The sequence below is a fragment of the Moschus berezovskii genome, chromosome 17 (assembly GCF_049115385.1).
Source record: "Moschus berezovskii isolate FMDL1 chromosome 17, NW_MosBer_1.0, whole genome shotgun sequence".
NCBI classification, from domain to species: Eukaryota; Metazoa; Chordata; class Mammalia; order Artiodactyla; family Moschidae; genus Moschus; species Moschus berezovskii.
In genome coordinates, this window is record NC_142476.1 from 31,491,161 (window position 1) to 31,518,760 (window position 27,600).

Here is a 27,600-nt window from a genome sequence, read left to right on the forward strand (position 1 = left end):
ATCAATACAGACCATATATATATATATATATTTCTCCTTCCTAACAAGTTGGGTTTGTTTTTTGGATCCTTATATTTAAAACCAAACATAATGTCTACAGAATGTAATATACAATCAATCCCAGTAAACACCCTAAGGTTGAAATACCCTATGAGCCATCCTTTGAATTCTGGAATTACATACTTGATTTCTCCTTGGCTGAAATGAGTACCCGAGGCACATTCTCTCTGACAAATGAGTGGGCCTTCATTATAAAACGAATCTGCAAAGGAGAGGGAAGGAAAGATGACTTTTCTATCATTGTCTTGTCTCCTATAAGCAACCACTGAACAGCACAAGATTATAATCACATAAAGAGCTATTAATTTTGTATATGCCAACTCAAACTCACTTTAATGGACTAAAACAGTGAAGAACTGTAAAGAAGGATATGTTATTACTCAAATTATTTTGCATCTAACACCTCTATTACACGTAAATTATGAATTGAAAAATTAAAAGCCTGTTCAAAGAAAGTCTCCTGAAATAGTCCTTTCCATCAAACACAGCATTGCAGACAACCAAGCAGAGCATTGCTGTTACTGCTCTTCAGTGGCTGTCATGTCCGACTCTTTGCCACTCCATGGACTGAAGTACGCCAGGCTTCCCTGTCCTTCACTATCTCCTTAAGTTTGCTCAAACTCACGCCAATTGAACTGGTGATGCCAAACAACCATCTCAACCTCTGATGCCCTCTTCTCCTGCCCTCAATCTTTCCCAGCATCAGGGACTCTTCCAGTAAGTTAGCTCTTCACATCAGGTGGACAAAGTATTGAAGCTTCAGCATCAGTCCTTCCCAATGAATATTCAGGACTGATTTCCATTTGGACCAACTAGTTTGATCTCCCTGCAGTCCAAGGGACTCTCAAGTGTCTTCTCCAGCACCACAGTTCGAAAGCATCAATTCTTTGGTGCTCAGCCTTCATTATGGTCTAACTCTCACATCTGTATATAACCACTGAAAAAAACCATAGCTTTGACTTGATGGACCTTTGTCAGCAGTGATGTCTCTGCTTTTTAATATGCTGTCTAGGTTTGTCATAGCTTTCCTTCCAAGGAGCAAGCGTCTTTTAACTTCATCGCTGTACTCACTACCCGCAGTGATTTTGGAGCTCAAGAAAAGAAAATCTGTCACTGCTTCCACTTTTCCCCCTTCTATTTGCTGTGAAATGATGGCACCAGATGCCATGAACTCAGTTTTTTGAATGCTGAGTTTTAAGCCAGCTTTTTCACTCCCCTCTTTCACCCTCATCAAGAGGCTCTGTAGTCTCTCTTCACTTTCTGCCATTAGAGTGGTATCATCTGCATATCTGAAGTTATTGTTATTTTTCCCAGCAATTTGGATTCTAACTTGTGATTCATCCAGCCTGGCATTTTGCATAATGTACTCTGCATATAAGCTAAACAAGCAGGGTGACAATGTACAGCCTTGATGTACTCCTTCCCCCATTTTGAACCAATCCATTGTTACATTACAGATAGCCAATATAAGTCAAAAAATTCTGAAGGGCATATAAGCAAAATAAGTCTTTTAGATGGTTATATGACAAAACAATCAATCTGACACTTTAAAAGTAGAGTGTCTAATGACAAAAATATTTTCTAATTTAGATGGCTTCTACAAAAAAATGCTCAAGAACTAAATTTGAATTCATCCAGAATAGTTCAATTTCAATTATCAAAAATTAGAGAACACTGAAGATAGAACGAATTTTAAAAAATGATCTAGTTAACACTTTAATTTTACAATTAAGAGCCTTAAGAACCAGATATGAAAATTTATCCAACTAATAACATAAATAACTAAATTATTATTATTAACTAAGCTATTCATTGCACTAGGCACACTCAAAATCTTACCTGTTCAAATATAACAATGCACCGGGAAGCTGGTGGTAGTGTATATGCCAACACAACATAAAGTGGTCCTAAACCTAGAACTCCAGTCTGGAAGACCACAAAAAGGAAGCAGTATACGAAAGAATAGACCACTGGATGAGAAGTCCTGTGATAGCCTCTGGCCCAGCGTTGAAACAGGAAGTAAGGAACGGTAAGTGCACATAAGAACATGGTGAACCACGTCCACATAGCAATAGTAAGTTTCCCGAAAGCATAAGACATGAGATTGAACTCAAGCACCAGCCTGGGGAGAAAAAACACAAAGAAAGAACACAGAAGTGGATTTTTTAATACACACTGATTCATAAAATTAAAAACTTTCAGACCCCAAACCCTCAACTTCAGGAAACAACACTAATAAACAGAAGTCACAGATATAACATTCGTGCTCCTAAGCCTCCACATCACAATTTATTTTCTAAAAGTCATAGGGTAATATGGTCTTTGAACATATGATATCTAATATACTAAGACTATGAATTTCCCAAAGAGTAGATTCTCACATTAATGTATTTTAAACTCTGAAACATTCTATGGCAAAGTTAGTATCTGAAATGTTCAAACAGCAATCAGTTATGTACAAATGATGGTTTTTCAAAAAGAAATAGTACAATCTGAAAATCTAATACACATTTCATCATTATCTCAAATTTTAATTTGCTAATAAAGCACACAATTCAATGTATGATTATCACTGTCGTTTTTAGGTATTTGATTTTTACATTAAAATATCACATTTTTAAAATATTAAATTCCAGTAAGCTACCCTATTTTTTTTTTTTTCCCGTGGTCATGTGTGGATGTGAGAGTTGGACTATGAAGAAAGCTGATCGCCGAAGAATTGATGCTTTTGAACTGTGGTGTTGGAGAAGACTCTTGAGAGTCCCTTGTACTGCAAGGAGATCCAACCAGTCCATTCTAAAGGAGATCGATCCTGGGTGTTCATTGGAAGGACTGATGCTAAAGCTGAAACTGCAATACTTTGGCCACCTCATGCGACGAGTTGACTCACTGGAAAAGACTCTGATGCTAGGAAAGGTTAGGGGCAGGAGGAGAAGGGGACGACCAAGAATGAGATGGCTGGATGGCATCACCGACTCTGTGGACATGAGTTTGAGTGAACTCCGGGAGTTGGTGATGGACAGGGAGGCCTGGCGTGCTGTGATTCATGAGGTCGCGGAGAGTCGGACACGACTGAGCGACTGAACTGAACTGAACTGAACTGACCCTATTTTTAGAAACAAAATATAACACACACCACAGTAGAAAACTTGATGTTATATATACAAAATTCTCTCCAAATTTTCCTAAAGGAAAATTACCTAGAAACAACTAATATGGTTTATTAAAACAGACCATTTAAAAAATTAAAAGTAATAAAACTTCTAATATTCTTTTTGGTTGTATTTTTCAAGAGATAGGAATCTCACTCTTGAACCAGCTGCTCTGGGATTTTCTGAAGCAATTTAACTGAATCTTTTTTTTTTTTTTTCCAGAACATAAATACAGGCAAAACTCTCAACACCCCATGTATCCACTAAACAAGTATGCTGTCTTACCTGCCTTCATCAATATAATCTACTGCAAGCGTGCTGAGAATGAAGAGAATGAGGAGGGCAATGAACATGTGATATATTGTTCTGATGTGGTCCACCTCAAACAGCTCACTGTAAATACAGTTCAAATAAAATTAATCAATATTTTAAAACAACAATAATTAAAGACTTTATTTCAAAGTAGTTCAGAAGATGCTTAATCCATGCTCCAGAAACATCTCAACAGTAATCACGAAATATTACTAATGAATATCAGTATTCTTATAAAGAAATGAATAATAATTACCTACTCACAGAGTACCTACTCAAAATGCACTTTTAATTTTCAGTTCACCAATGAGGTTGCCACAATTAGTCTACATAGCCTATTTTTCTACATAACTGCTATGACTGATCCATATTGATACATGGCAGAAATTAACACAATATTGTAATTATCCTTCAATTAAAAATAAACAAAATAAGAAGGCTTCCGTGGTGGTCCAGTGGCTAAGACTCCGAGGTTCCAATGCAGGGGGCCTGGGTTTGATCCCTGGTCAGGCAACTAGATCCCACATGCCGCAGCTAAGAGTTTGTATGCTGCAACTAAAGATTCCATGTGCCTCAACTGAGACCCAGCACAGCCAAATAAAAAAATATTAATAATTAATTAAGGGAAAAAAATCTGCACAATTAGGATTCTAAAATAAGTAAATTTGAGAAAACTATCAAGTCTCAAAGCCTAACCAAAGAGAGATGAAAAAACCTTATGTATCAAGAAGGCAGCAATACTCTCTCAAAAGTGGTTTACCTAATTGGGAAAGTTTTGTTCCAGCTCCTTGGGTAACCAATTCTCTGAAGCACAACTTCAAGGAATTTATCAGAGGACCAAAACCACTCTTACATACAACTTCTCCTTTGAAACCAGACACAGAACCAAAAAATTCAAAGGAGGAGCAAGAGATGGCAAATGTACAAAAAGAAGTATCAAAACTAATGGATTATATGAACACAGAACAAACAAACATTCATAGATTACACAGTGATTCTAACAATCAGAATAGCTTGATTTTTAAAAATTCAAACAAATAACCAAAACAACTAAAAATACTTACTCTAAGACAGATCGCCTTATAACAAAAATCTTTCCATGTTCCGGAGGTGCTCTCAGATCTCTGGGAAGACCAAAAATTAAAATAAAATATGAGTACTTCAAGTATTACAAGAAATTTAAACTTATGGATAAAGAGAAGGAATAAATACTACCAACTATAGCTTGTAATATTAATTAACTGCCTTCTCACTATGATCCAAGTACTGTGTTAGGCTTTTATGCATGTTAACTCATTTGCTCCTTCTGAACAATGCTATGAGGTAGGTGCAGATACATCTGATTAGGAAGGAAGAGATGTTAGGCAAACCTAACCGGAGCAGCACTTAAGCCTCCTGGAAATGCCTGGCCAGCCCCTATGGAGATAGATGCATTCCTGGAATGACAGGTTGACAACCACTCCTCCTTCTCCTAAATATTCCTAAGGACGAGACTCCAGCCATACTTTACTCAGTTCACATACTATTATTGATCTTTCCTGCAAAACGGCACTGACATTTTTGGTCCCTTGTGGCTCAGCTGGTAAAGAATCCACCTACAATGCGGGAGACCAGGGTTTGATCCCTGGGTTGGGAAGATCCCCTGGAGAAGGGAAAGGCTACCCACTCCAGTATTCTGGCCTGGAGAATCCCATGGAGAGGAGCCTGGCAGGCTACAGTCCACAGGGTCGCAAAGAGGCAGACACAATTAAATGACTTTCACAACAACAACCCCTAAGATCTTCCAACAATCCCCAACAGCTTCATGACCTAAAAAAGTGCCTCCAGTTACTAAAACCTCCCATTTTAACATCTATCTCTATCATCTTCTTCAGGGCTTCTTGTAGTACCGCTAGCACTTCTGGCGACTCTCCTGATCAAAACTGTTCTCCAGAAGAGCAGACTGACAGAGACCAGAGAGGCATATAACCAAGGAAAGCACAAAATGGCAAATGAGGACACACTGGCCTTTGACAGCCCTCCCTTCCCTCTATGGCTCTGGATGACTGACCAATAAGAATAACTACTTGCATTGTACTTTATTACAAGTACTGTACAGAGTACAATAGGGAGGCAGGATAATGATATAGGGAAGAGCACTGATGCTGGAGACAGACTCTGGGTTCAAATTCCCACTGTGTTATCTTGGACATTCAACTGCTCTGTGCTTCAGTTTCCCAAATTTGTAATATGCAGACAATTATAGTATCTGCCTCATATGGTCACTGTTTCGTTTAAAGGTAAAGATTTCAACAAGCGCTGGCCACATTATTTTATGAGTCATCATAGTCTTAAGTGAGGTATGCGTGTTTGTTATAATCCACATAGTAAGATGAAGAAACCCACCCTTCAAGAGGTTAAAACAGCAATAGACAGCTAATAAAAGGTGATGCTAGGGTGTGAACCCAGGCATTTTACCCACTTAACTGCACAAGACTGTATGTGTGCATTAAAAGAAACTATGATTTGTACTCACTTAGCTCTGTGGTTGTTATCTCCTTCAAAAACAGAAAAGGATGTGAGAGCACAACCACCGTTGTCTAATGATGCGGATTTTTCAATGAGATTGGTCACAAAATCGTCAAAGTGACTGCCAACTTCCTTCATAAAAAAGGGTTTCAATTCCTAGAATTTTAAGACAAAGAAAACCATTAAGAACTAACCAGTTATGAGTTGTTAACATTTTTTAAAGGTTCTCTGGTTGGTTTTTTTTTTGGCTGTACGGGACGGGATGTGGGATCTTAGTTCTCCAACCTGGTTCCCTAAAGGGTACTCTTAAACAGAGCTGATGAAAAGAATAAATGAATTCACAGGAGTAAAAACAGAAAAGTGATTTCTATATACATCTGACCTGTAGTTTCAGAAACTGCTACTGAAAATTCAACATGATGATTTATGTCTACTAAATGAACTCCTCTGAATGACATATAAAAACAAAATGATAGAAATGCTAAAAATAACACTATTTTCTTCTCTTCAAATTTGTATATGGAAAACAAAGTAAAAAATCAGTATTATGTCACCATTATACAATTTTAGCAACCCCTTCAGCACCAAGTACCCAGTGTTTATAAGTCATGTCATTACTGTATGATACCAACAGTTATACAATATTTATTCCTACCTCCATAGCTATGTATTTATCTACTCTATAACACATACATTTATAACAGAATTGTTATACATTTTAACACTTCAAAACTTACAAATTCAGAGTTTTCAAAAAGCATTGGCCAAAAAAATTTCTTCAAATTACAACAGGCCACCTACTGTGGATGTTCAAATTGTAAACTGTGGTATTTTTAAACTGGCAGGACTCATCTATACAAAGAAAAACAAAGTATTACTTACTAATTTCTCCAAGAAAAAAAAATGCTCTCCCTTCTAATTATATTAGTTAGGTTGAACCTAAAATATCTGAAGTAGCCTTTTTTCTGGATTCTGTTTTTGCTTTCTGGATTGTTTTGTTTGATTTGGTTTTAATATTCATTTGGCTGCACAGGATCCCAGTTGCAGCACATGGGATCTTCTTCCTTACGTTGTGCAGGATCTATCGTTGTGGCACATGGACTATCTAGTTGTGGCACGCGGGCTCAACTAGTAGTTGAGGAGCACTGGCTTAGTTGCTCCGTGGCATGTGGGATCTTAGTTCCCCAACCAGGGATCAAACCCACGTCCCCTGCACTGCAGGGTGGATTCTTAACCACTGGATCAGGAAGGTCCTGGACTCTTAACAGTTTGACCAAGTCCTTTAAAAGCAAAGCCTTAAATATAATGAAACTGCGTGAAAGCTTTTCAAACTATTTTCTCCCAGAGTTCTCAAATGTTTGGGCCAGGGGGAGGTGGGAGAGGTCTTGGGCAGTGAGAATACACTGAAACCCCAGCCCTCAGGACAGTGAAACTGAGCAGGATCCTATGGGGCTCCTGGGCACAAAAGTCTCTCTGTGTCCTAGTTTCTTGTTTGCAGAAATAGGCTTCATTCAGCCCCCTTGACCTTCCTTACAAAGGTTCAAACAGTGGCGAATCATCCAAGGAATGGAATGCAAAAACAAGGGAGGAGCACTGAAGAAACAACAGTGCAGGGACTTCCCTGGCAGTCCAGAGGTTAAGACTCCGCTTCCACCGCAAGGGGCATGGGTTCAATTCCTGGTCATTCTTGGTCAGGGAACTAAGATCCCACAAGCCGTGAGAAAGTGAAGTCGCTCAGTCGTGTCTGACTCTTTGCTACCCCATGGATTCTAGCCTACCAGGCTCCTCCATCCATGGAATTTTCCAGGTGAGAGTACTGGAGTGGGTTGCCATTTCCTTCTCTAGGGGGTCTTCCCCACCCAGGGATCGAACTCAGGTCTCCTGCATTGCAGACAGTCAGTTTACCATTTGAGCCACCTATGAAAACTTATCACAAACCATCACAAAGTTTGGGATTTTTGAGCACAAGCCACATGTTCTCCTTGTACGGCTCTGCAATAAATCTTTTTCTGCTTCAGACTCTAATGTTTCAGTTTATCTGGCCTCACTGTGCATCAAGCACACAAACTTTGCTCAGTAATAACAGCTGATGGAGATGGAAAATATGAGATATACACATATGAGGGATACACAGTAGACTACCTGTCACTTGAGCAACATAACCATTAGTGAAAAGATTCAAAGAACATCTAAAACTTTAGCAAAGAAAGCAGAGCAGAGATGACTGGTAATGCCTTTTCTCAGCAGAATGTTAAACTGAAACCTTCAAAGACCCCAGTAAGTAGGACTTAGGAGTAACTGGACAGTGAGTGAAGGAAACAAGATGATGAAAAACAGAGAGGGGAAAGCATCAGACAAAACAGGAAATGTGAATGATGTTGGTTGGTTTTGTTAGGGGAAATACTGACTGAAACTGCCCACCTGGGCCAGGCAAGATAGTGGTCACTTGCATGAGTTATCTTAACAACAGGAGATCCTGGTAAGGAACGTGGAACTGACAAGCTATTAGGTTAGTGCAAAAGTAATTGTGGCTTTGGACCATGACTTTTAAATCATTATAACTAGGCTCAATCACATCTTTATTATCAAAATAAGAACCATTACAATCAACACATTTTCGCCAATGAGAAAAGTTTGTTTATTCCTATAGCATAAAAATCTGTGCTTCGGGATTCGATGAACTCTTGGAAAGCATTTTCTGTCTCCTGCTGGTTGCAGAAGTATTTTTCCTGCAAAAAGTTGTCCAAATGCTTGAAGAAGTGGTAGTTGGTTGGGAAGAGGTCAGGTGAATATGGTGGATGAGATAAAACTTTGTAGCCCAATTAGTTCAACTTTTGAAGTGTTGGTTGTGTGACATGCAGTTGGGCATTGCCATGGAGAAGAATTGGGCCCTTTCTGTTGACCAATGCTGGCAGGAGGCATTGCAGTTTTTGGTGCATTTCATTGATCTGCTGAGCATATTTGTCAGATGTAATGGTTTTGCTAGAATTCAGAAAGCTTCAGTGGATCAGACCAGCAGCAGACCACCAAACAGTGACCATGACCTTTTCTGGTGCAAGTTTGGCTTTGGGAAGTGCTTGGAAGCTTCTTTCGGGCCAATCCCTGAGCCATCATTGTTGGCTGTCATATAAAATTCACTTTTTGTCCCACATCACAATCCAATCAAGAGATGGTTTGTTGTTGCTGCACAGAATAAGAAAAAATGGAACTTTAAAACAATGATATTTTTCATTTGTGGTCAGCTCATTAGGCAAAAACTTATCGAGCTTTTCCACATCTCTCCAATTTGCTTCAAATGCGGAATAACCAGAGAATGGTTGAGGGTGACGTTGAGTTCTCTGGCAACTTGTTGTGCAGTTTTAAGAGGGTCAGCTTCGATGACGGCTCTCAATTGGTCATTTTCAATTTCCAATGGCCAGCCACTGCAATCATCATCTTCAAGGCTCTCAACTCCTTTGCAAAACTTCTTGAACCACCACTGCACTGTACATTCGTTAGCAGTTCCTGGGCTAAATGTGTTGTTGATATTGTGAGTTGTCTCTGCTTCTTATGACCCATTCTGAACTCAAGTAACAAAATCGCCTGAATTTGCTTCTTGTCTAACATCATTTCCTAGTCTAAAATAAATATAAAATACACAGCAACTAATAAGTCATTAGTTTAAAAAAAAGTGAGAAATGTGCATTAAAATGATGTATAACACAACCACATTTACTTAAGAATGTATTCCAATATGAAAAGGCAAAGTTCAACAATGCAAAACCACAATTACTTCTGCACCAATCTAATACTACCAAACAGAAGAATTCAGGAAAGGTCACAAAGAGAAAGGAGATGCCAGTCCATATGTCCTACCAACCTCCCAGAATGCCCACTCAAATCCATCTTGGTTGAGTGTTACATGTACCACCAGGAAGGACCCTAAGTCAGAGACAACCTGGAAACCAATCCCACCCCCATAAAACCTGAGACTGTGAGCCACACGGCAGGCAACCCTCCTGGGTTCCCTCACTCTCCTGCTCTCCACCCGGGTGCTCCTTCCCAATAAAGGCTTTTGCTTTGTCAGCACGTGTGTCTTCTGACAATTCACCTCCCAGTGTTAGACAAGGGCCCACTCTCGGGCCCTAGAAAGGGTTCTCCTTCCTACTACAGTTTTAAGGACAAAACATAGAGAACCTATGTCCCCTGGAAGAAATAAAGAGTTTTATAAAATTACTTGTTCACATTAAGGTTATTCAAATAGTATTTTTAGTTTCTTTTGCTTGTTTCATTTCAATTACATGCCCCTCTTCATTCTGAAATTTTTCAATAGGTATGATGCTTCCCCAACCAAAAACAAAACACCCAAAAAAGTAGCACTTGAAAAAAAAAAGGTTCTTTTCTCATTAAACTCTATTAATGCTTTTGCACTAACCTAAAAGAAACAGTGTCAGACTTTATTTTTTTGGGCTCCAAAAAAATGCTGACTACAGCCAGGAAATTAAAAGACGCTTACTCCTTAGAAGGAAAGTTATGACCAACCTAGATAGGATATTAAAAAGCAGAGACATTACTTTGCCAACAAAGGTCTGTCTAGTCAAGCCTATGGTTTTTCCCGTGGTCATGTATGGATGTGAGAGTTGGACTGTGAAGAAAGCTGATCACCGAAGAATTGATGCTTTTGAACTGTGGTGCTGGAGAAGACTCTTGAGAGTCCCTTGTACTGCAAGGAGATCCAACCAGTCCATCCTAAAGGAGATCAGTCCTGGGTGTTCACTGGAAGGACTGATACTGAAGCTGAAACTCCAATACTTTGGCCACCTTGTGCGTCGAGTTGACTCATTGGAAAACAGTCTGATGCTACAAAGAATTGGGGGTAGGAGGAGACGGGGACGACAGAGAATGAGATGGCTGGATGGCATCACTGACTCGATGGACATGAGTTTGAGTGAACTCCGGGAGTTGGTGATGGACAGGGAGGCCTGGCGTGCTGTGATTCATGGGGTTGCAAAGAGTCGGACACGACTGAGCTACTGAACTGAACTGAAAAGAACTGAACCGCTTAATAAATCAAGGGTTTTTTACACTGAAAGAGAAGAAAGGAAAGAATTCATTCATTCCACTCAGTGCTAGGTACAGTTCTGGGCACTGCTGTGGAACTGCCTGTAGCACTGGTGAGATACGATAATGAACAAAACCTAGTCCCTGTCCTCAGGAACGTAAAATTCCAACGAGGGTAAACGGGACATACAGTATGCCAGATGGTGTTAAGGCAAGAAATAAGGAGGGACTCGGGGAAAGAGGGTGTTATTTTTCATAGAGAGGTCAGGGAAAGCCTCAAAGATTAAGATTACATTTGAGAAGATCTGGAGAAGGTAAAAGCACAAGTTAGTTGATTTATATGTGGGGAAAGTACCAGAAAGCAAAAGGCATACATGTAAAAAGGCCTGAGGCAGAAACACCCTTGACATGTTTGAGAGATAGCAAGGAAATAGGACATCACAGTTGAAGCAAAAAGAGTGGTAGGAGTTGAGGTCAGAAAAGAAGGGGAGGGTGGCAGGAGAGGGGCTAAACCATTTAAGGTCTTAACACTTTACCCCCTATAGAAGGCAATGGCAAGCCACTCCAGTACTCTTGCCTAGAAAATCCCATGGATGGAGGAGCCTGGTAGGCTGCAGTCCGTGGGGTCGCTAAGGGTTGGACACGACTGAGCGACTTCACTTTCCCTTCTCACTTTCACACATTGGAGAAGGAAACAGCAACCCACTCCAGTGTTCTTGCCTGGAGAATCCCAGGGACGGGGGAGCCTGGTGGGCTTCCGTCTATGGGGTCACACAGAGTCGGACACGACTGAAGTGACTCAGCAGCAGCAGCAGCAGCGTACCAGTTCACTGAAATCTTACTCAGCATTACAAAAAGAAGCCTGGAATCCTGAGGTGTGGTAATGAGGAACCAAGCCATTTCTTTTCACTAGAATCTTCATACCCTGGAATCAGCACCCTTCTCAATTAAGTACTGCGTTCTGTTCTGTTCTGTTCAGTCGCTCAGTCGTGTCCGACTCTTTGCGACCCCGTGAACTGTAGCCCACCAGGCTTCTCCGTCCATGGGATTCTCCAGGCAAGAATACTGGAGTGGGTTACCATTTCCTTCTCCAGGGGATCTTCCCGACCCAGGGATCGAACCCGGGTCTCCCGCATTGGAGGCAGACTCTTTAACCTCTGAGCCACCAGGGAAGCCCTAAGTACTGGGTTAAGTAAGTCCAGAAGCATGGGGGGTGGGGCGAAGGGGAGAGAACATAATGTGTGTTACAAAGATATCAGTAAAAGCTGCTGAAATCAGGTCTTAATCTACCCAACTCAACTTAAACATACTCAGTCAGCTTCTCAAGGCATGAATTCTTCTTGTGCCTTAGTCACATCTCGCCCACAGATCAGCTGTTGTCACACATACCAAAAAACTTGCAATTTCCAAAGCCTACAGCAATCTCCTTATCCTCACCCTCCTCGGCAATCAGACCATTCTCGATCACCTTTCTTTTCCCCTCATACTTCAAAACTTCTACGGTAAACAAAGAATGCTGCCCACCGTTCCAGTTCTATAAGGATCAAGCCACAGGCAGTACAGTCACCCTGTCCACAGCCCCCCGCTGCCCCCAGGGGAATTCAGAATGGAGAAAAAGACTCCTAGACAGTAAGCTGATTGGCAGTCATCTTTCTATGCTGGATGATATGTTTTTTTCCAGGCAAAAATCACATATATATATACAGATCTCCTGACTTCTCACCTGGTTCTTTTGAACACTCCCCTAAAAGTCACTGAGAGACCATTTCCTGGGCTTTAGGGTCCCTCAATAGGGTTCCTGAAACAAACTTAACTCACTTTTACACTTTGAGTTACTCTTTCAGTGGAAGTGAAACTGAGCAGGACCCTGTGGGGCCCTTCCAGGTATAAAAGCCATTCTGTGTTCCCTATTTCTTGTCTGCAGGAAAAAGGTTTGAGCCTCCTAAACCTTCCCTGCATTCCAAAGTATGGATTCATACTATTTAGATGTTACTAATGCAGAAACACACAAATTAAAAGATGTTTGCTCCTTGGAAGAAAAGCTATGATCAACCTGGACAGCATATTAAAAAGCAGAGACATTATTTTGCCAACAAAGGTCTGTATAGTCAAACTACGGTTTTTCCAGTAGTCATGTATGGATGTGAGAGTTGGACCATAAAGAAAGCTACACGTCAAAGAATTGGTGCTTTTGAACTTGGTGTTGGAGAAGACTCTTGAGAATGCCTTGGACTGCAAAGAGATCAAACCAGTCAATTCTAAAGGACATCAACCCTGAATATTCATTAGGACTGATGCTGAAACTTCAATACTTTGGCCACCTGATGCAAAGAGCCAACTCATTAGAAAAGACCTTGATGCTGGGAAAGACTGAAGGCAGGAGGAGAAGGGATGACAGAGGATGAGATGGTTGGATGGCATCACCGACTCAGTGGACATGAGTTTGAGCAAGCTCTGGGACATAGTGGAGGACAGGGAAGCCTGGAGTGCTGCCATCCAAGGGGTCGCAAAAAGTCAGGCACAACTGAACAACAGCAACAATGCACAAACAAAGAAAAAGCAGTCAATATACATAGTTCTTCCAGCCCAGCGTCCCTCATGATGTACTCTGCATATAAGTTAAATAAGCAAGGTGACAATATACAGCCTTGACGCACTCCTTTTCCTATTTGGAACCAGTCTGTTGTTCCATGTACAGTTCTGACTGTTGCTTCCTGACCTGCATACAGGTTTCTCAAGAGGCAGGTCAGGTGGTCTGGGATTCCCATCTCTTTCAGAATGTTCCACAGTTTATTGTGATCTACACAGTTAAAGGCTTTGGCATAGTCAATGAAGCAGAAATACATGTTTTTCTGGAACTCTCTTGCTTTCTCCATGATCCAGCGGATGTTGGCAATTTGATGTCTGGTGCCTCTGCCTTTTCTAAAACCTGCTTGAACATCTGGGAGTTAACGGTTCACATACTGCTGAAGCCTGGCTTGGAGAATTTTGAGCATCACTTTACTAGCGTGTGAGATGAGTGCAATGGTGCGGTAGTTTGAGCATTCTTTGGCATTGCCTTTCTTTGGGATTGGAATGAAGACTGACCTTTTCCAGTCCTGTGGCCACTGGAGTTTTCCAAATTTGCTGGCATATTGAGTGCAGCACTTTCATGGCATCATCTTTCAAGATTTGAAATAGCGCAACTGGAATTCCATCACCACCACTAGCTTTGTTCATAGTGATGCTTTCTAAGGCCCACTTGAAGCTCAACATTCAGAAAACAAAGATCATAGCATCTGGTCCCATCACTTCATGGGAAATAGATGAAAAACAGTGGACACAGTGTCAGACTTTATTTTTTTGGGCTCCAAAATCACTGAAGATGCTGATTGCAGCCATGAAATTAAAAGACGATTACTCCTTGGAAGGAAAGTTACGACCAACCTTGATAATATATTAAAAAGCAGAGACATTACTTTGCCAACAAAGGTCTGTCTAGTCAAGCCTATGGTTTTTCCCGTGGTCATGTATGGATGTGAGAGTTGGACTGTGAAGAAAGCTGATCGCCGAAGAATTGATGCTTTTGAACTGTGGTGCTGGAGAAGACTCTTGAGAGTCCCTTGTACCGCAAGGAGATCCAACTAGTCCATTCTAAGGGAGATCGATCCTGGGTGTTTGTTGGAAGGACTGATGCTAAAGCTGAAACTGCAATACTTTGGCCACCTCATGCGACGAGTTGACTCACTGGAAAAGACTCTGATGCTGGGAAATGTTGGGGGTGGGAGGAGAAGGGGATGACCGAGAATGAGATGGCTGGATGGCATCACCAACTCTGTGGACATGAGTTTGAGTGAACTCTGGGGGTTGGTGATGGACAGGGAGGCCTGGCGTGCTGTGATTCATGGGGTCGCGGAGAGTCGGACACGACTGAGCGACTGAACTGAACTGATACATAGTTCAACAGTAAAACAGAAGCCTGGTTCCTCCCCAAGGGATATGCTGCTGCTGCTGCTGCTAAGTCACTTCAGTCGTGTCCGACTCTGTGTGACCCCATAGAGGGAAGCCCACCAGGCTCCCCCGTCCCTGGGATTCTCCAGGCAAGAACACCAGAGTGGGTTGCAATTTCCTTCTCCAATGTGTGAAAGTGAAAAGTGAAAGTGAAGTCGCTCAGTCGTGTCCGACCCCTAGCGACCCCACGGACTGCAGCCTACCAGGCTCCTCCATCCATGGGATTTTCTAGGCAAGAGTACTGGAGTGGCTTGCCAATATACTGAGGAGTAATATAATAGCTCAGATGGTAAACAATCTGCCTGCAATGTGGAAGACCTAGGTTTGATCCCTGGGTCGCAGAGATCCCTCAGAGAAGGGAATGGCTACCCCCTTCAGTATTCTTGGCTAAAGAATTCCATGGACAAAGGAGCCTGGAGAGAGTACAGTCTGTGGGGTCACAAAGAGTCAGACATAACTGAATGACTAACACTTCTACTACTTTTCAAGACTTAAGTAACTGATACATATCTTCAAATTGTTCTTCAGGAACAATTCCAGGTGGAAGATGGTAACTTCAGGCTCACACCACAGACTGGTCCAACCAGAAGGTTGCTGATTTTGAGATTCCTAGAATATCACCCTGTTACCTCTTGACCAACCAATCAGAAGAAAGATACACACTCTATAGTTATCTCCCCAAATGCTGCCCTGTCACCCCAAAAGTTGCCTTTAAAAATTCTTCCCTGAAAACCACCAGGAGTTCAGGTCTTTTGAGCATGAGCCACACATTCTCCTTGTGCAGGCAGGTATGATAGAGAATCCCCAGAGAAAGAAAACTAGACATGGTTTTCTTGACAAAAGAGAAGCCATTTTTGGCCTTAAGGAATTTTGTGACCTAAGTCTGGTCACAATGGTTGCCTTTGGACAGGTCTCAGTAATTAAAGATCTTAAGGGAAGTAAGGGAATGCATGAAACAAAGGAAAAAGAGTCAGAAAACAATAGTTCAGCAATTAATCAATCCTAGTTCCTCAAGGGATACACAATCAATCTTCCAGTTCAGCAGGAACTAAGGTCCTCACCAAGGTGGAAGCTAGAATAATGATGGTGACCTCCAATCAACTAAAACTTCTGTTGACCTCTGGCCCAGTTTATGCTGAATTTTCTTCAGCTCAAGCTCCTTCATGAGCGCGCATGTACCCTTAGGATAAGACTTTCAAATTTCACTGTTGGAAGACACTGTTTTGGAAAAGACCCCCAGAGTTTTCCAAGTAATAAATCACTCTCCCGTTCTTTGCCCGGGTTGCGTCTTTTGGTTCAACAAACACCCACCAGGGAGTGAACCCAGTTTTTTGAGTAACACTTGCTTGGTCCTTGCAATAAACCTTTCTCTGCTCTAAACTCTGACATTTCAGTTTGTTTGGTTTCATAGTGTACCGGGCACACAAACTTGGGTTTGATAAAGAAAGGCATTTCTTAATGCTGATGACATAAAATGTATGTTTTATGGCAAGACAAGACAGATCAAACAAATTTTTTCTCTGCCTGTCCAAACCTCCTCCTTCCCCTTTAGCATACTTTATGCACCTGCATTAATTGACCTCCTTATGAGATAACATACCTTCCTAATCTCTTCAAGGGTCCCAACTCCTTCAGAGATAACCTTCCCTCTTAATCTTGTAAAAGGCCCCAATGACCCATAGTTTCCATGGAGATTGTGTAAGCTGTCAATAATGTCATTTAATGTATAGCCTCTGACTCAAAATGTAACTATCTATGACCTCTCATGAATGGAATGGTTCTTAGAGCTTTCTGAGAGGCTGTTCCCAGGTTATAATCCTCAATTTGGCGCGAATAAAAATTTTCATTTCTTTTTTAAAAGGACTTTCTAATTTTTTTCATCAACAATGCCTTTGTCCTCTTTCTCTGTGGAATGAAAGTTGATAGAAGCTGCTACCACTGGGACATAAGGAAGAACTCTACTGTGTACACGATTAAGTTTCTTTAGCCTCCTTCTTTCACATATCCAAGTATGATGAAAAATAAAGTGACTGCTTATTACTGTCATTCTTTTTGTAAGAGGGAATACAGAAAAACATAGTACAAGGGGTGTTTCACTTCAGCCTTCTTCTGAGTTCTTCTATTACACGAAATTGGTTTTAACAGGAACTTCAAAACGTGACCACAATAAATCTGTCTAAAAATATCTATCAATAATCTGAAAAGGAGACTGAAGGTTATAGGCTTTCTAATTTGTTTATCTTCTCAATCTCATCCCTATTAACACTCATTTCAGCCAGCCATGGACTATGATTGTCCCAGCACAACAGATGGACAGAGGATGATAGAAGGAGGCAGACCATTAACTAGAAACTATCTAAGCACCTTGCTTTTCTAATCTATCAAAGAACCTCATTTTTCAAAACAAGCAGCTGATGAAGACAACCTCGAAGATTTTAAGAATCCAGAACCACCACCATGAAACAAAGATCCTATTGTTAGAACAGAGTTAAGATATGCACTAGTGATCAGAGATGGAGCTGGAGGAGCAAACAGGGTCTCGTTCATGACAGACCTTTAAGCCATTTTAAGATTTTATTTTTGGCCACACCACGAGGCTTGTAGTATCTTAGTTCCCCAACCAGAGATCAAACCTGCACCCTCAGGAGTGAAAGTGAGAGGTGCTAACCACTGGACTGCCAGAGAATTCACTCATTTTAAGGATTTTTCATTTTATCCTAAGGATAACTAGAAACCATGATGTTTTAATAAGCACAAGGTTTACAAACATATTCAGATTTACACTTTAGAAAGAGAACGTCTCTACAATAAAAAGCCTTCCAAACAGAGGTTACTTTGGACTGAATCTTAAAATGAGAAAAAGAGTAGGGTTGTTTTTGGATAAAGTAACGCTTACAGAGGCATGAAAAAAAAAAGCAGGCTGAGAGAAAGAAACACCAAGTAAAAATATATACTCTGAGCACAGAGCACAAAATATTGTGTTACTGAGCTTCTGGGCTGGTGAACATATGAAAATGCCGGGAGGATGGCACTCTCAGAGGGCATGGAAGCTCTGTGTCCTTTCCCCATATTTGCCCTGTGCATCTCTTCCACCTGGCTGTTCCTGAGTTATTATCCTTTTCTAATAAAATGATAACTTAGTTAGTAAAAAAGAAACTTAAAAATAAATTATACTCTGACTCCATAAGGTCATATCACTAGTTCATGAATTACTTCTTTCTCTGATTCACTGACTGGCTTTGCACAGAGAATCTTTTAACCTCACAGTGGCATGGAACCAGAAACCTGACCGTTTCAGGCAAAGCCAGTAACACAATAGAATAGGTTAATACAGTGTTTAAATTGACTCTCCAAGAGAGGTCTCCCCTGACAATTCACTCTAAAGTTACTGCATCTTATTCTTTTCCATCACTGCACTTAATACAATCTGAAATGCTATATAGTTCTTTTTTGGTGTCTTAATGTCTGCCTTCCCCACTTGGCTTTAAAACTACGTCTATTTGTTAACCACTGTATAGCCAGCTCTTAGCAAGCAACTGCCAAGACAATAGGTGATAAACATATTTCCTAACAGTTTTTGAAATCAACTCCTGCCACCAAAACTCCTACTCATACAACTGCTCACTTTATTCAATGTCTATTATTAATATAAAGCAGAAAGTAGATACTAAAAAAAAAAAAATACATAGCCCTGACTTCTTTGTGGAAACTATAAAGTGGAAGGGAGTAAAAATCACTATGATTATTATTGTCTGCAATGACTGTTATTAATTAAATTACTGCTTTATGCTAGATACTTTCTAAGGGGCTTTTATGTATTATTTCTAGCCTTAAAACAATCTCTGAAGTATGTAACAGAATGCCTATTTTACACATGAGAGATCTATGCTTGAACAAGTCAAGTGATGTGACTTCCCCAAGGTCACCACTTGTAGGCTACAGAACTAGGATTGGAACTCCAGTCTACGACCTAAGTTCACATTACATTATATTGCTTTCCATCATACTTTATATAAAATATTTTCTATATGATTAACGGAAGCAAAAAAAGTAAAACCTAAAAAGTCAATGATGTATGTACATGTAGCCTGAAAATGGCAGGTAATATAGTAAAAAGGTGTTGTTTAGCAGAAGTTTACAGTCCTAAGTAGTGCATTGTAATAAATTCCTCCTCCAAAGGAAAAAAAAAAAGTCTTGAGTATAACTATTACACAGTCCTTAATAAGGAAGCCAAAGTTCAAGATAAACCAGGAACTAATGAAATCAGAGCTCTGAATTTTAATCCCTTTTTGTTTAAAATGAAATTCATCCTGGGTTATCTCCCAACTTAGGTTAGACTCTAATATTCTTGATATCACATTGTTATCAGCCTAAACTGACCTAAAACACACTTTTTAACCTTTATCTACTTAGGAAGCTCCCTCATCTTAACTATCCAAATGGTATGCTTTACTGCTTCTCATCATCATTGCCTACCTCCTTCACTTCATTGGCCATTATTAAATGCCAGAAAATCAGGAAGGAGTAAAACTACATTCCCAGTAGTTACAAATGATGTATTCATACAAATGACTATCATGAAATCATTTTTTTTAATCACATTTTCAAAGAATACTTTAACACACAAAAAAAAGCCCACAAAATGATGTTAAGAAAAATACACAAACTGATTATATAAATTGATGCTGATTTTGCCAGTGTATCAATGACACAAATGCCTACATGTGTCTACTTGGATCTGCATGTATGATACAAGAAGGAAAACAAATTATTGGGAGGAAATAAACCAAAATATTATTTCCAAGTGATGGGTATATGGGTTGTGTTTCCTTTTTATACTTTGTCTAGTGTAAATTTTCTACGTTGAGCCTATACTACTTCTACAATCAGAAAAAAACCTACATTAAGAAAATATATCCCTCCTGTTCTTAAAACAATCCTGTTGTGATATGGTATCACAACATTAAAACAAAATCTGTTAAACCTCGTGCTTTTTTTTTCTTTTGGAAGAAAGTACTTAATCTAATACACCACTGACTTTTGTTTGGCACTAAAAAAGAAAACAAATATTCGAAAAGAAAGTACCTCAATCAGTGATATGCAGAACATTACTAATTTTTATATTTTCGATTCTCCTTAACTACAGAGTAACCATCACCTGTAATCTTTTCAATAGAGCTTTAAAATCACATAATTTCTTATCACAAATACCAACTAACAGTAACATCACTTTATAGTTTTCAATGAACACTTTTAATTCAGTTGTTGCTCCTCTTGCTTATTCATTTTATATGTAGTATTATCAGCTAGCATGAGAAATGACTTCTCCAAAATCTCAGCTCCTAACGTAGTACCTGACAGACCAAGGGACCAAGTAAGTGTTGTTCACAGAACTAAATTGCTGAACACTCCCAAAGGCAGAATATGGGAGGGACATTTCTTCATTTTGTAAATAAGTGATGAAATCATAAAGAACAATGAACTTTCTCAAGGTTCCAAGTAGACTAAAGACAAACACATTTATGTATTTAAATAAAAGAAGAATGTAGTCACACTTACACAGCCAGAAGAAGGTAGGAAATGATCAGAAGACCAGACTACAATAGACAGTTGTTGCAGTGACTGTTACCAGTCAACCTATCATTTCCCACCCCGTTCCTTAGTATCAGGACCCTTAATTTGCTACCTGGGCACTTAAATCCCAGAATAAATAAATTTCCCAGTCTCCCTTTGCACCTTGGTGTGGCCAGAAGACTAAGTTCTTGCCAATAAGATACAAGCAAAATTGGTTTGACCAAACCTCCAGAAAACTTCCTTAAAAGACAGCTGGTACCTGTTCCTTGCCCTGTTTCTTTCCCTACGTCAATTCTGTTCTTTGAATCTCAGATGAAATGGCCAGAGACACTTGGACAATGAGAAAATGGGTCATGGCCTACAGATGGTGAGGCAGGGAGGAGGAAGGAACCAGAGTTACTACACCAGCTGTGGACCTCTCACCTCCAGATCATTCCCATGAGAGGAAAATGTACTTCTATCTTGCTTAAGTCACAATTATTTGGGTCCATCCTGTGTTACTCTTACAATACAAGCTAACCTCAACTTATACAAATGATCAATGAATTTCTAGGCAGAAAACACTCAGACCTGTCTTTCTAGCAGTCTGCCAACAAATCAATAAACTGGGACTATCCAAAAACTTCTTTAGTTTACTCAAAGAAATCAAAATGTGAAGAGGAGTGCTCATCTGTAGACATTCCATTTCAGTCATATTCATTATGGATTGCTCCTTTAACGGTCAGGCAGCTGCACTAGATACTGATGTGAGAAACAAGTCTAGAAATGGTATACAAGAAACAAGCAAAACATAAATGCAAATTTTTAAGAAGTAGAAATAGTAAGTTTTCATTCCTTCCAATTTTCACATTAGACCTAACATTTCCCCTATAAAATCATGTACATTGATAAAAGTTACACAAATATCGATAGTAAAGATATCTTCTTTTCTCTTCTCAATATACCCAATTTCCTCTGGAAATTGTCCTCAAACATGAGAACAGGCACCCCAAGTCTAGGGTAGGGTGGTGCGATATGGCCCTGCCCTTCTGAACAGACTTCAATTCTCTCACTCATAGACCTGAAACTTACGAGCTTAGAAAGTTTGACTGGAAACCTTATTAACTGAAAAATTCAGAAGTAGCTGAACTCTTGCCATTAAAATAAACACCCTTTCCAAAGTCTGAGTGTTCAAATATACTTCCTCTTATACTTAAATAAGGCAAAGTAGGTTTCTGTTATTTGCAACCAAAAGAAAAAAAAAACCCACAATGTTAAAGATAGCTAATTTATCTACTACTGCAGAGAATGTAGTTCTAATCTAATTATTTGAATCTCCCTTGGACTGTTCCAACAAAGGTCCGTCCAGTCAAGGCTATGGTCTCTGCAGTGGTCATGTATGGATGTGACAGTTGGACTATAAAGAAGCTGAGCACCGAAGAATTGATGCTTTTGAACTGCGGTGCTGGAGAAGACTCTTGAGAGTCCCTTAGACTGCAAGGAGATCCAACCAGTCCATCCTAAAGGAGATCAGTCCTGGGTGTTCATTGGAAGAACTGATGTTGAAGCTGAAACTCCAATACTTTGGCCACCTGATGCAAAGAGCTGACTCTTCTAAAAAGACCCTGATGCTGGGAAAGATTGAAGGCAGGAGGAGAAGGGGATGACAGAGGATGAGATGGTTGGAAGACATCACCGACTCAATGGACGTGAGTGAGTAAACTCTGGGAGTTGGTGACGGACAGGGAGGCCTGGCAAGCTGCAGTCCACGGGGTTGCAAAGAGTTGGACGTGACTGAGTGACTGAACTGAATTGTTCTAAGATCTTTAAAGGCTTGTTACAACATAATTACGAGGCTTTTAAAAGGTCATGACTGAGAGTTACACAATGCCATATGATCCCACTAGCACCAGATTTTTTTAATTGAGTATTTCAAAGTTTTTTATGACGGCATTTAGATCTAGAAGTGACTTTAAAATTCAATCAGTTCAACCCACTAATGCCATAATCTCTCTCATTTCTCTTCCCTGAGGACTAAAGAGTTTGCTTGACAATCTTCTTAACATCTTTACAAGTTTAATTCCTGGGTTGGGAAGATCCCCTGAAGAAGGAAACAGCAACCCACTCCATTCTTGCCTGGGAAATCTCATGGACAGAGGAGCCTGGCTACAGTCTGTGGGATTACAAAAGAGTCAGACACAACTTAGCAACTAAGCAATAAGAACAACAAATTTGAATTTGATAAACAACTAACTTTGAGACTAGGTTATGTCTCAAATATCGCATGATGATTAACAAACTACCTGTTGTTTGTCTGAAATTCATATTTAACTTGGTATAATGTATATGTATCTGACAACTCTAGTTACATGGAGCTGAAAGAGTTGCCCAATACAATCTATAGATTATCTATTCTGTTTACAATAGCGAGTAGAGAATTAGGAGCAAAAGTTTAAGTTAGCTACATACCCGACAATGATACATACTATTAGAGCTGAAGGGGAGCTTGTAGATAACTAGTCCAGTGTTCTCACTGTAAACATTAAGGGAAAAGTGTGCCAACTGGATTGGAACATGACACCAAATAACAAATGACTAGAAAGATTGTTTATTTTCATTTGTCTTTAAAATTATTTCTAAGACCCACAAGGGAAAAGAACAAATAAACTTCATGGCTCTGAAAAATATTCACATACCTGCCATCTCAATGGTCATTTCACATTAGCGAGTGTAACCAATAAAAGAAAACAACAAAAAAAATATAACCAGTTAGACATTATTGTTATGAAAGGGAGGATTTAAGTAAATAAGGTTACATATATAAAACACCTAGTTTAAGGCCTAGCACACAACAGGACTTTTAAATGTGGTTCCCTTCTCCTCCCTGCTCCTGTTTAGTCACTAGACTATTAAAAATATTACAGGAGCTTCCAATGTGGTCTCATCTTCAAACTCAATAGTTTCTTCAACTTTGATATCCATATAGCATTCCTAATACATCTCCCTCAAAATCATTCCAATTCGTTAATAATGGCAAGATGTTCAATCTCATTTGATACCAAATCGCCAATCAAAACACTCCTAAGTTAAATTGCCTGTAAGTTCACCAGAGGAATTTTGGTGATTCACTCAGAACAAAGCAGTGTATAACAATTATAGAGTATACTCTAAGGGCATAAACTAAGAACTTAGACGTATAAATTAGGACAGATACATTTCAAGCTGGGGTTTCAGAAAACTTCAGAAGTACCAGCATTTGAGTGAGAATTTGAAGAATATATAGGATTTTGATTGGTGAAGGTAGGAAGTTAAAGAAAATTTCACACAAAAAGAGCTTCATGAATACAGGCATGAAAGCAGAGGGAAAAAATGCCTTACAATCTAGCCCAAATTTTATCATACCCCACCTGGGGCACACATGTCCCAAGTGTCATTTCCAAGATACAGTTTAAGTTGCTTACCTCCATACCTCTGCTCAAGCTATGCCCTGCTTATCTTACATATACTGTTTTACAAAATAAGATAAAAATATCTAAATTTAAAGTATTCTATATAAATGCATGTAAGTGAAAAAAGTTAAAGTGTTAGTTGCTCAGTCGTGTCTGACTTTTTGCAACCCTATGTACTATAGCCAGTCAGTCTCTGTCCATGGAATTTTCCAGGCAAGAATACTGGAGTGGGTAGCCATTTCCTTCTCCAGGGGACCTTCCCAATCCAGGGATCAAACGAACTACAAGCAGATTCTTCACTGTCTGAGTCACGAGGGAAGCCCACATGCATGTAAGCTGACTTCAAATACAAGGCAGACCCCCCTTTTAGGGGGCTTCCCTAGTGGCTCAGTGGTAAAGAATCTACCTGCCAGTGTAGGAGATATGTGTTTGATACCTGGGTTGGGAAGATTCCCTGGAGTAGGGAATGGCAACTCACTCTAGTATTCCTGACTGGGAAATCCTATGGACAGAGGCGGCGGCAGGCTATAGTTCACGGGATCGCAAAGACACAATTTAGCAACTAAACAACAATATAAATGTGTATATGCATGCATGAACATGTGACTAATTAATAAATGAAAACAGGGCTATTTCATCTATATCACTGGACATTTATATATTCAGGTTGGCTAATCAATTTTGGAAGTAATCTTCTTACTGGGAGAAAGGGAGTCTGTCTGCTTTGCATTTGAAGCCAACTTACATTCAGGCACACATAGTAGCTGATTTTTTTTTAATGAATTAATTTACTATTTTTGGCTGCACTGGGTTTTGTTGGTATATGCAGGCTTTTTCTAGTTGCCATGAGCAGTGGCTACTCATCATTGCAGAGCAGAGGCTCCAGGCTCACAGGCTTCAGTAGTTGCAACACATGGGCTCAATAGTTGAGGTGCATGGGCTTAGTTGCTCTGAAGCATGTGGAATCTTCCTGGACCAGGGACTGAACCCATGTCCTCTGCACTGGCAGGCGGCTTCTTATGCACTGTACCACCAGAGAAGTCCTTCATTTTTTTAAGTGTTCTTTGTTCTCCAGATTTCCTGAGGGTGCTGGTGAATTCAAACTTATAGAACTGTTTCCCTTGCCTGAAAGGTCTTTGTTTGTTTACTTAGTTATTTATTGGTTGTACTGAGCAGCTTGCAGAATCTTAGTTCCCCGACCAGGGATTGAACCCAGGCCACAGCAACAAAACCACTGAGTCCTAACCACTGGACCACTAAGGAATTCCCTGAAATCTCTTAATGTTGTTTGCGAATTGCTATTTCTATTTGTTCTACAACCCTATCAGTGCCGGGAGAACAAATGGGTACAGAAAGTGATAAAAAGGTTTTGTGGAAAGTGGACTCCAAGGAAAGAGTTTTGTGTATAAATAAACGTTTTCTTGAGATGTTAAACTGCATTTGACAATAGATTTAAGTTTATTTGCCTCTTAAATGGTCAGTTCTATATTTGCCTCTGAAATCCTATATTGTTACTACGGCTGAATGAATAGCTATTGTTTCACAGTGACCTATAGTCCCATCTGAGTACTCTAAACCTTTCTGATATTCGTTGACAAAACTTCCTAAATCATTCTGATGAAGCACTTTTGGCTTCTAGCTAACTTTGGGGTGCTTCAGAGGGCCCCTGAGACATCCCAAAGGGAGATATTACACTAACTGGGTTCAACTTCCATGTTAAATTACATAGGAAGTATTGTCAAGTGAATAATAAGTCTCGGGTATATTGTATGGTAAATGTTACTAATACAGACATCCTAGAAACAATTTATATATAAATTCTGATATATTCAGGTAAAATGTTGCCATAATTCTGATTACTATCTTAAAGTGTTGCCACAGCACTAACCAAGTTTCTTGTGAAAATGCTTCCTCTTCCAGAAGATTTATAAAAAGGACTTTTTGATAAATACAAGTTTCTGAACTGGGTAAGAAATTAAAAGATTCTAGAGGGAAACCTCAGAGAAGGCAATGGCAAGCCACTCCAATACTCTTGCCTAGAAAATCCCATGGATGGAGGAGCCTGGTAGGCTGCAGTCCGTGGGTCGCTAAGGGTCGGACATGACTGAGCGACTTCGCTTTCACTTTTCACTTTCACACATTGGAGAAGGAAATGGCAACCCACTCCAGTGTTCTTGCCTTGAGAATCCCAGGGACGGGGGAGCCTGGTGGGCTTCCATCTATGGGGTCACACAGAGTCGGACACGACTGAAGTGACTTAGCAGCAGCAGCAGAGGGAAACCTGATGACTGTACAAAGGTTAACAAAAGGATAGAATGAACTGGCAAATATGCTTATAACTTCTATGGTTTCTGAAAAATTACTGGTTTGAATCTGTGTTTTCTAGATCTTAGGAAACCTTCCCCTCAAACTAATTATGACTTAAAAGTAATTTGGTAAAATGGTATTTAATAGACAAATTGAAGCATTTAACATTTTTCTCTATCTGACCCCTTCAGAGACTGAAAACTCTTAGGCTTCCAGTAAATTTATCAGATAAATTAGGAAGGTTATCTCACTAACAGGTACAGGAATCTCAGTTTTGGAGATCTTGAGAAAGGGAGGAATTCACTTAGATATGTTAGGCGAAATCTGTGATAAACCTTTGGGATGACTTTCCTAGACCTGAAAGGTTTTAAGTTAAGTTTGAGACTCCATAAAAGTTTCAGCAAAGCAAAAAAAAAAAAAAGTCTATGGTTATATAAATAATCAGGTCAAGTTTATTGAGAACAGATCTACTTTGTAAACAAGTCTTCATTTGGTTATATTTGATAAAAATGAAAGTAATTTTAGGGAGAAAAAGGATGTTTCAATGAGTGTTAAAAATCCCAGTTTGTTAATGGAAGTCTGTATCTACTAAGACTCATTTCCTGAACAGATCTTTACTATTATGTGATATTAATATAAAATTTAATTGAATTCTTAAAGAACACTTTGTTTCTGAAGCTTATCTCAGTAATCTATCTTTGGATGAAGATCAGATGCCTCATGACCTGCAACCAGGACTAAAAAAAGACATAATTTACAGGACTGTCTCCAGCCTGGATGGAAGGACTTTTTTATCAGGAGAAACTACACTTCACCAGGATGAGAAGATGACGACATCAGAGGCAGACACTCACCCAAGATGCTGGGCCTGATTTGTATGACTGTTTATAATGTTTTCTTGGCTTCTTAAACCTCTGCATACAAATCAAATGCTTTTCTATCATAGGCCTGATTCTATCCTAGTTTTAAAAATCAATCCAATTGTCGAGTTTGTGGCCAATTACCTGTATCTAGTTCTGGGTTACCTTGGTAAATTTCTCTACTACGAGTTTCTAACTGGTTGGCCCTGAGAAAATTTACTTAAAAAAATGTAATGAAACTGCCCCATCAGATGATATATGAAAAACTACTGACAAAAAATTAGGCTATCCTATATGGAAATCATGTACTTATGATTCTAAATTCAGCTATAGAATACCAGGAGACAGTAATTATTCTATACAAGATTG

General features: G+C 39.7%; 1 protein-coding gene across 3 annotated transcripts in view; it reads right to left on the minus strand.

The window, feature by feature from the left end:
- The window catches only part of SOAT1 (sterol O-acyltransferase 1), a 74,607-nt gene that overhangs the window by 12,933 nt on the left and 34,074 nt on the right, over window positions 1–27,600 (minus strand). For all 3 annotated transcript variants that reach the window (XM_088845299.1, XM_055419177.2, XM_055419176.2), the window contains exons 4-8: window positions 6,040–6,188; window positions 4,589–4,648; window positions 3,498–3,605; window positions 1,900–2,182; window positions 184–262 (exon numbers count right to left, since the gene is read on the minus strand). In XM_088845299.1, the coding sequence (XP_088701425.1) occupies window positions 184–262; window positions 1,900–2,182; window positions 3,498–3,605; window positions 4,589–4,648; window positions 6,040–6,188 (679 nt within the window). The remainder of the gene's footprint in view (window positions 1–183; window positions 263–1,899; window positions 2,183–3,497; window positions 3,606–4,588; window positions 4,649–6,039; window positions 6,189–27,600) is intronic.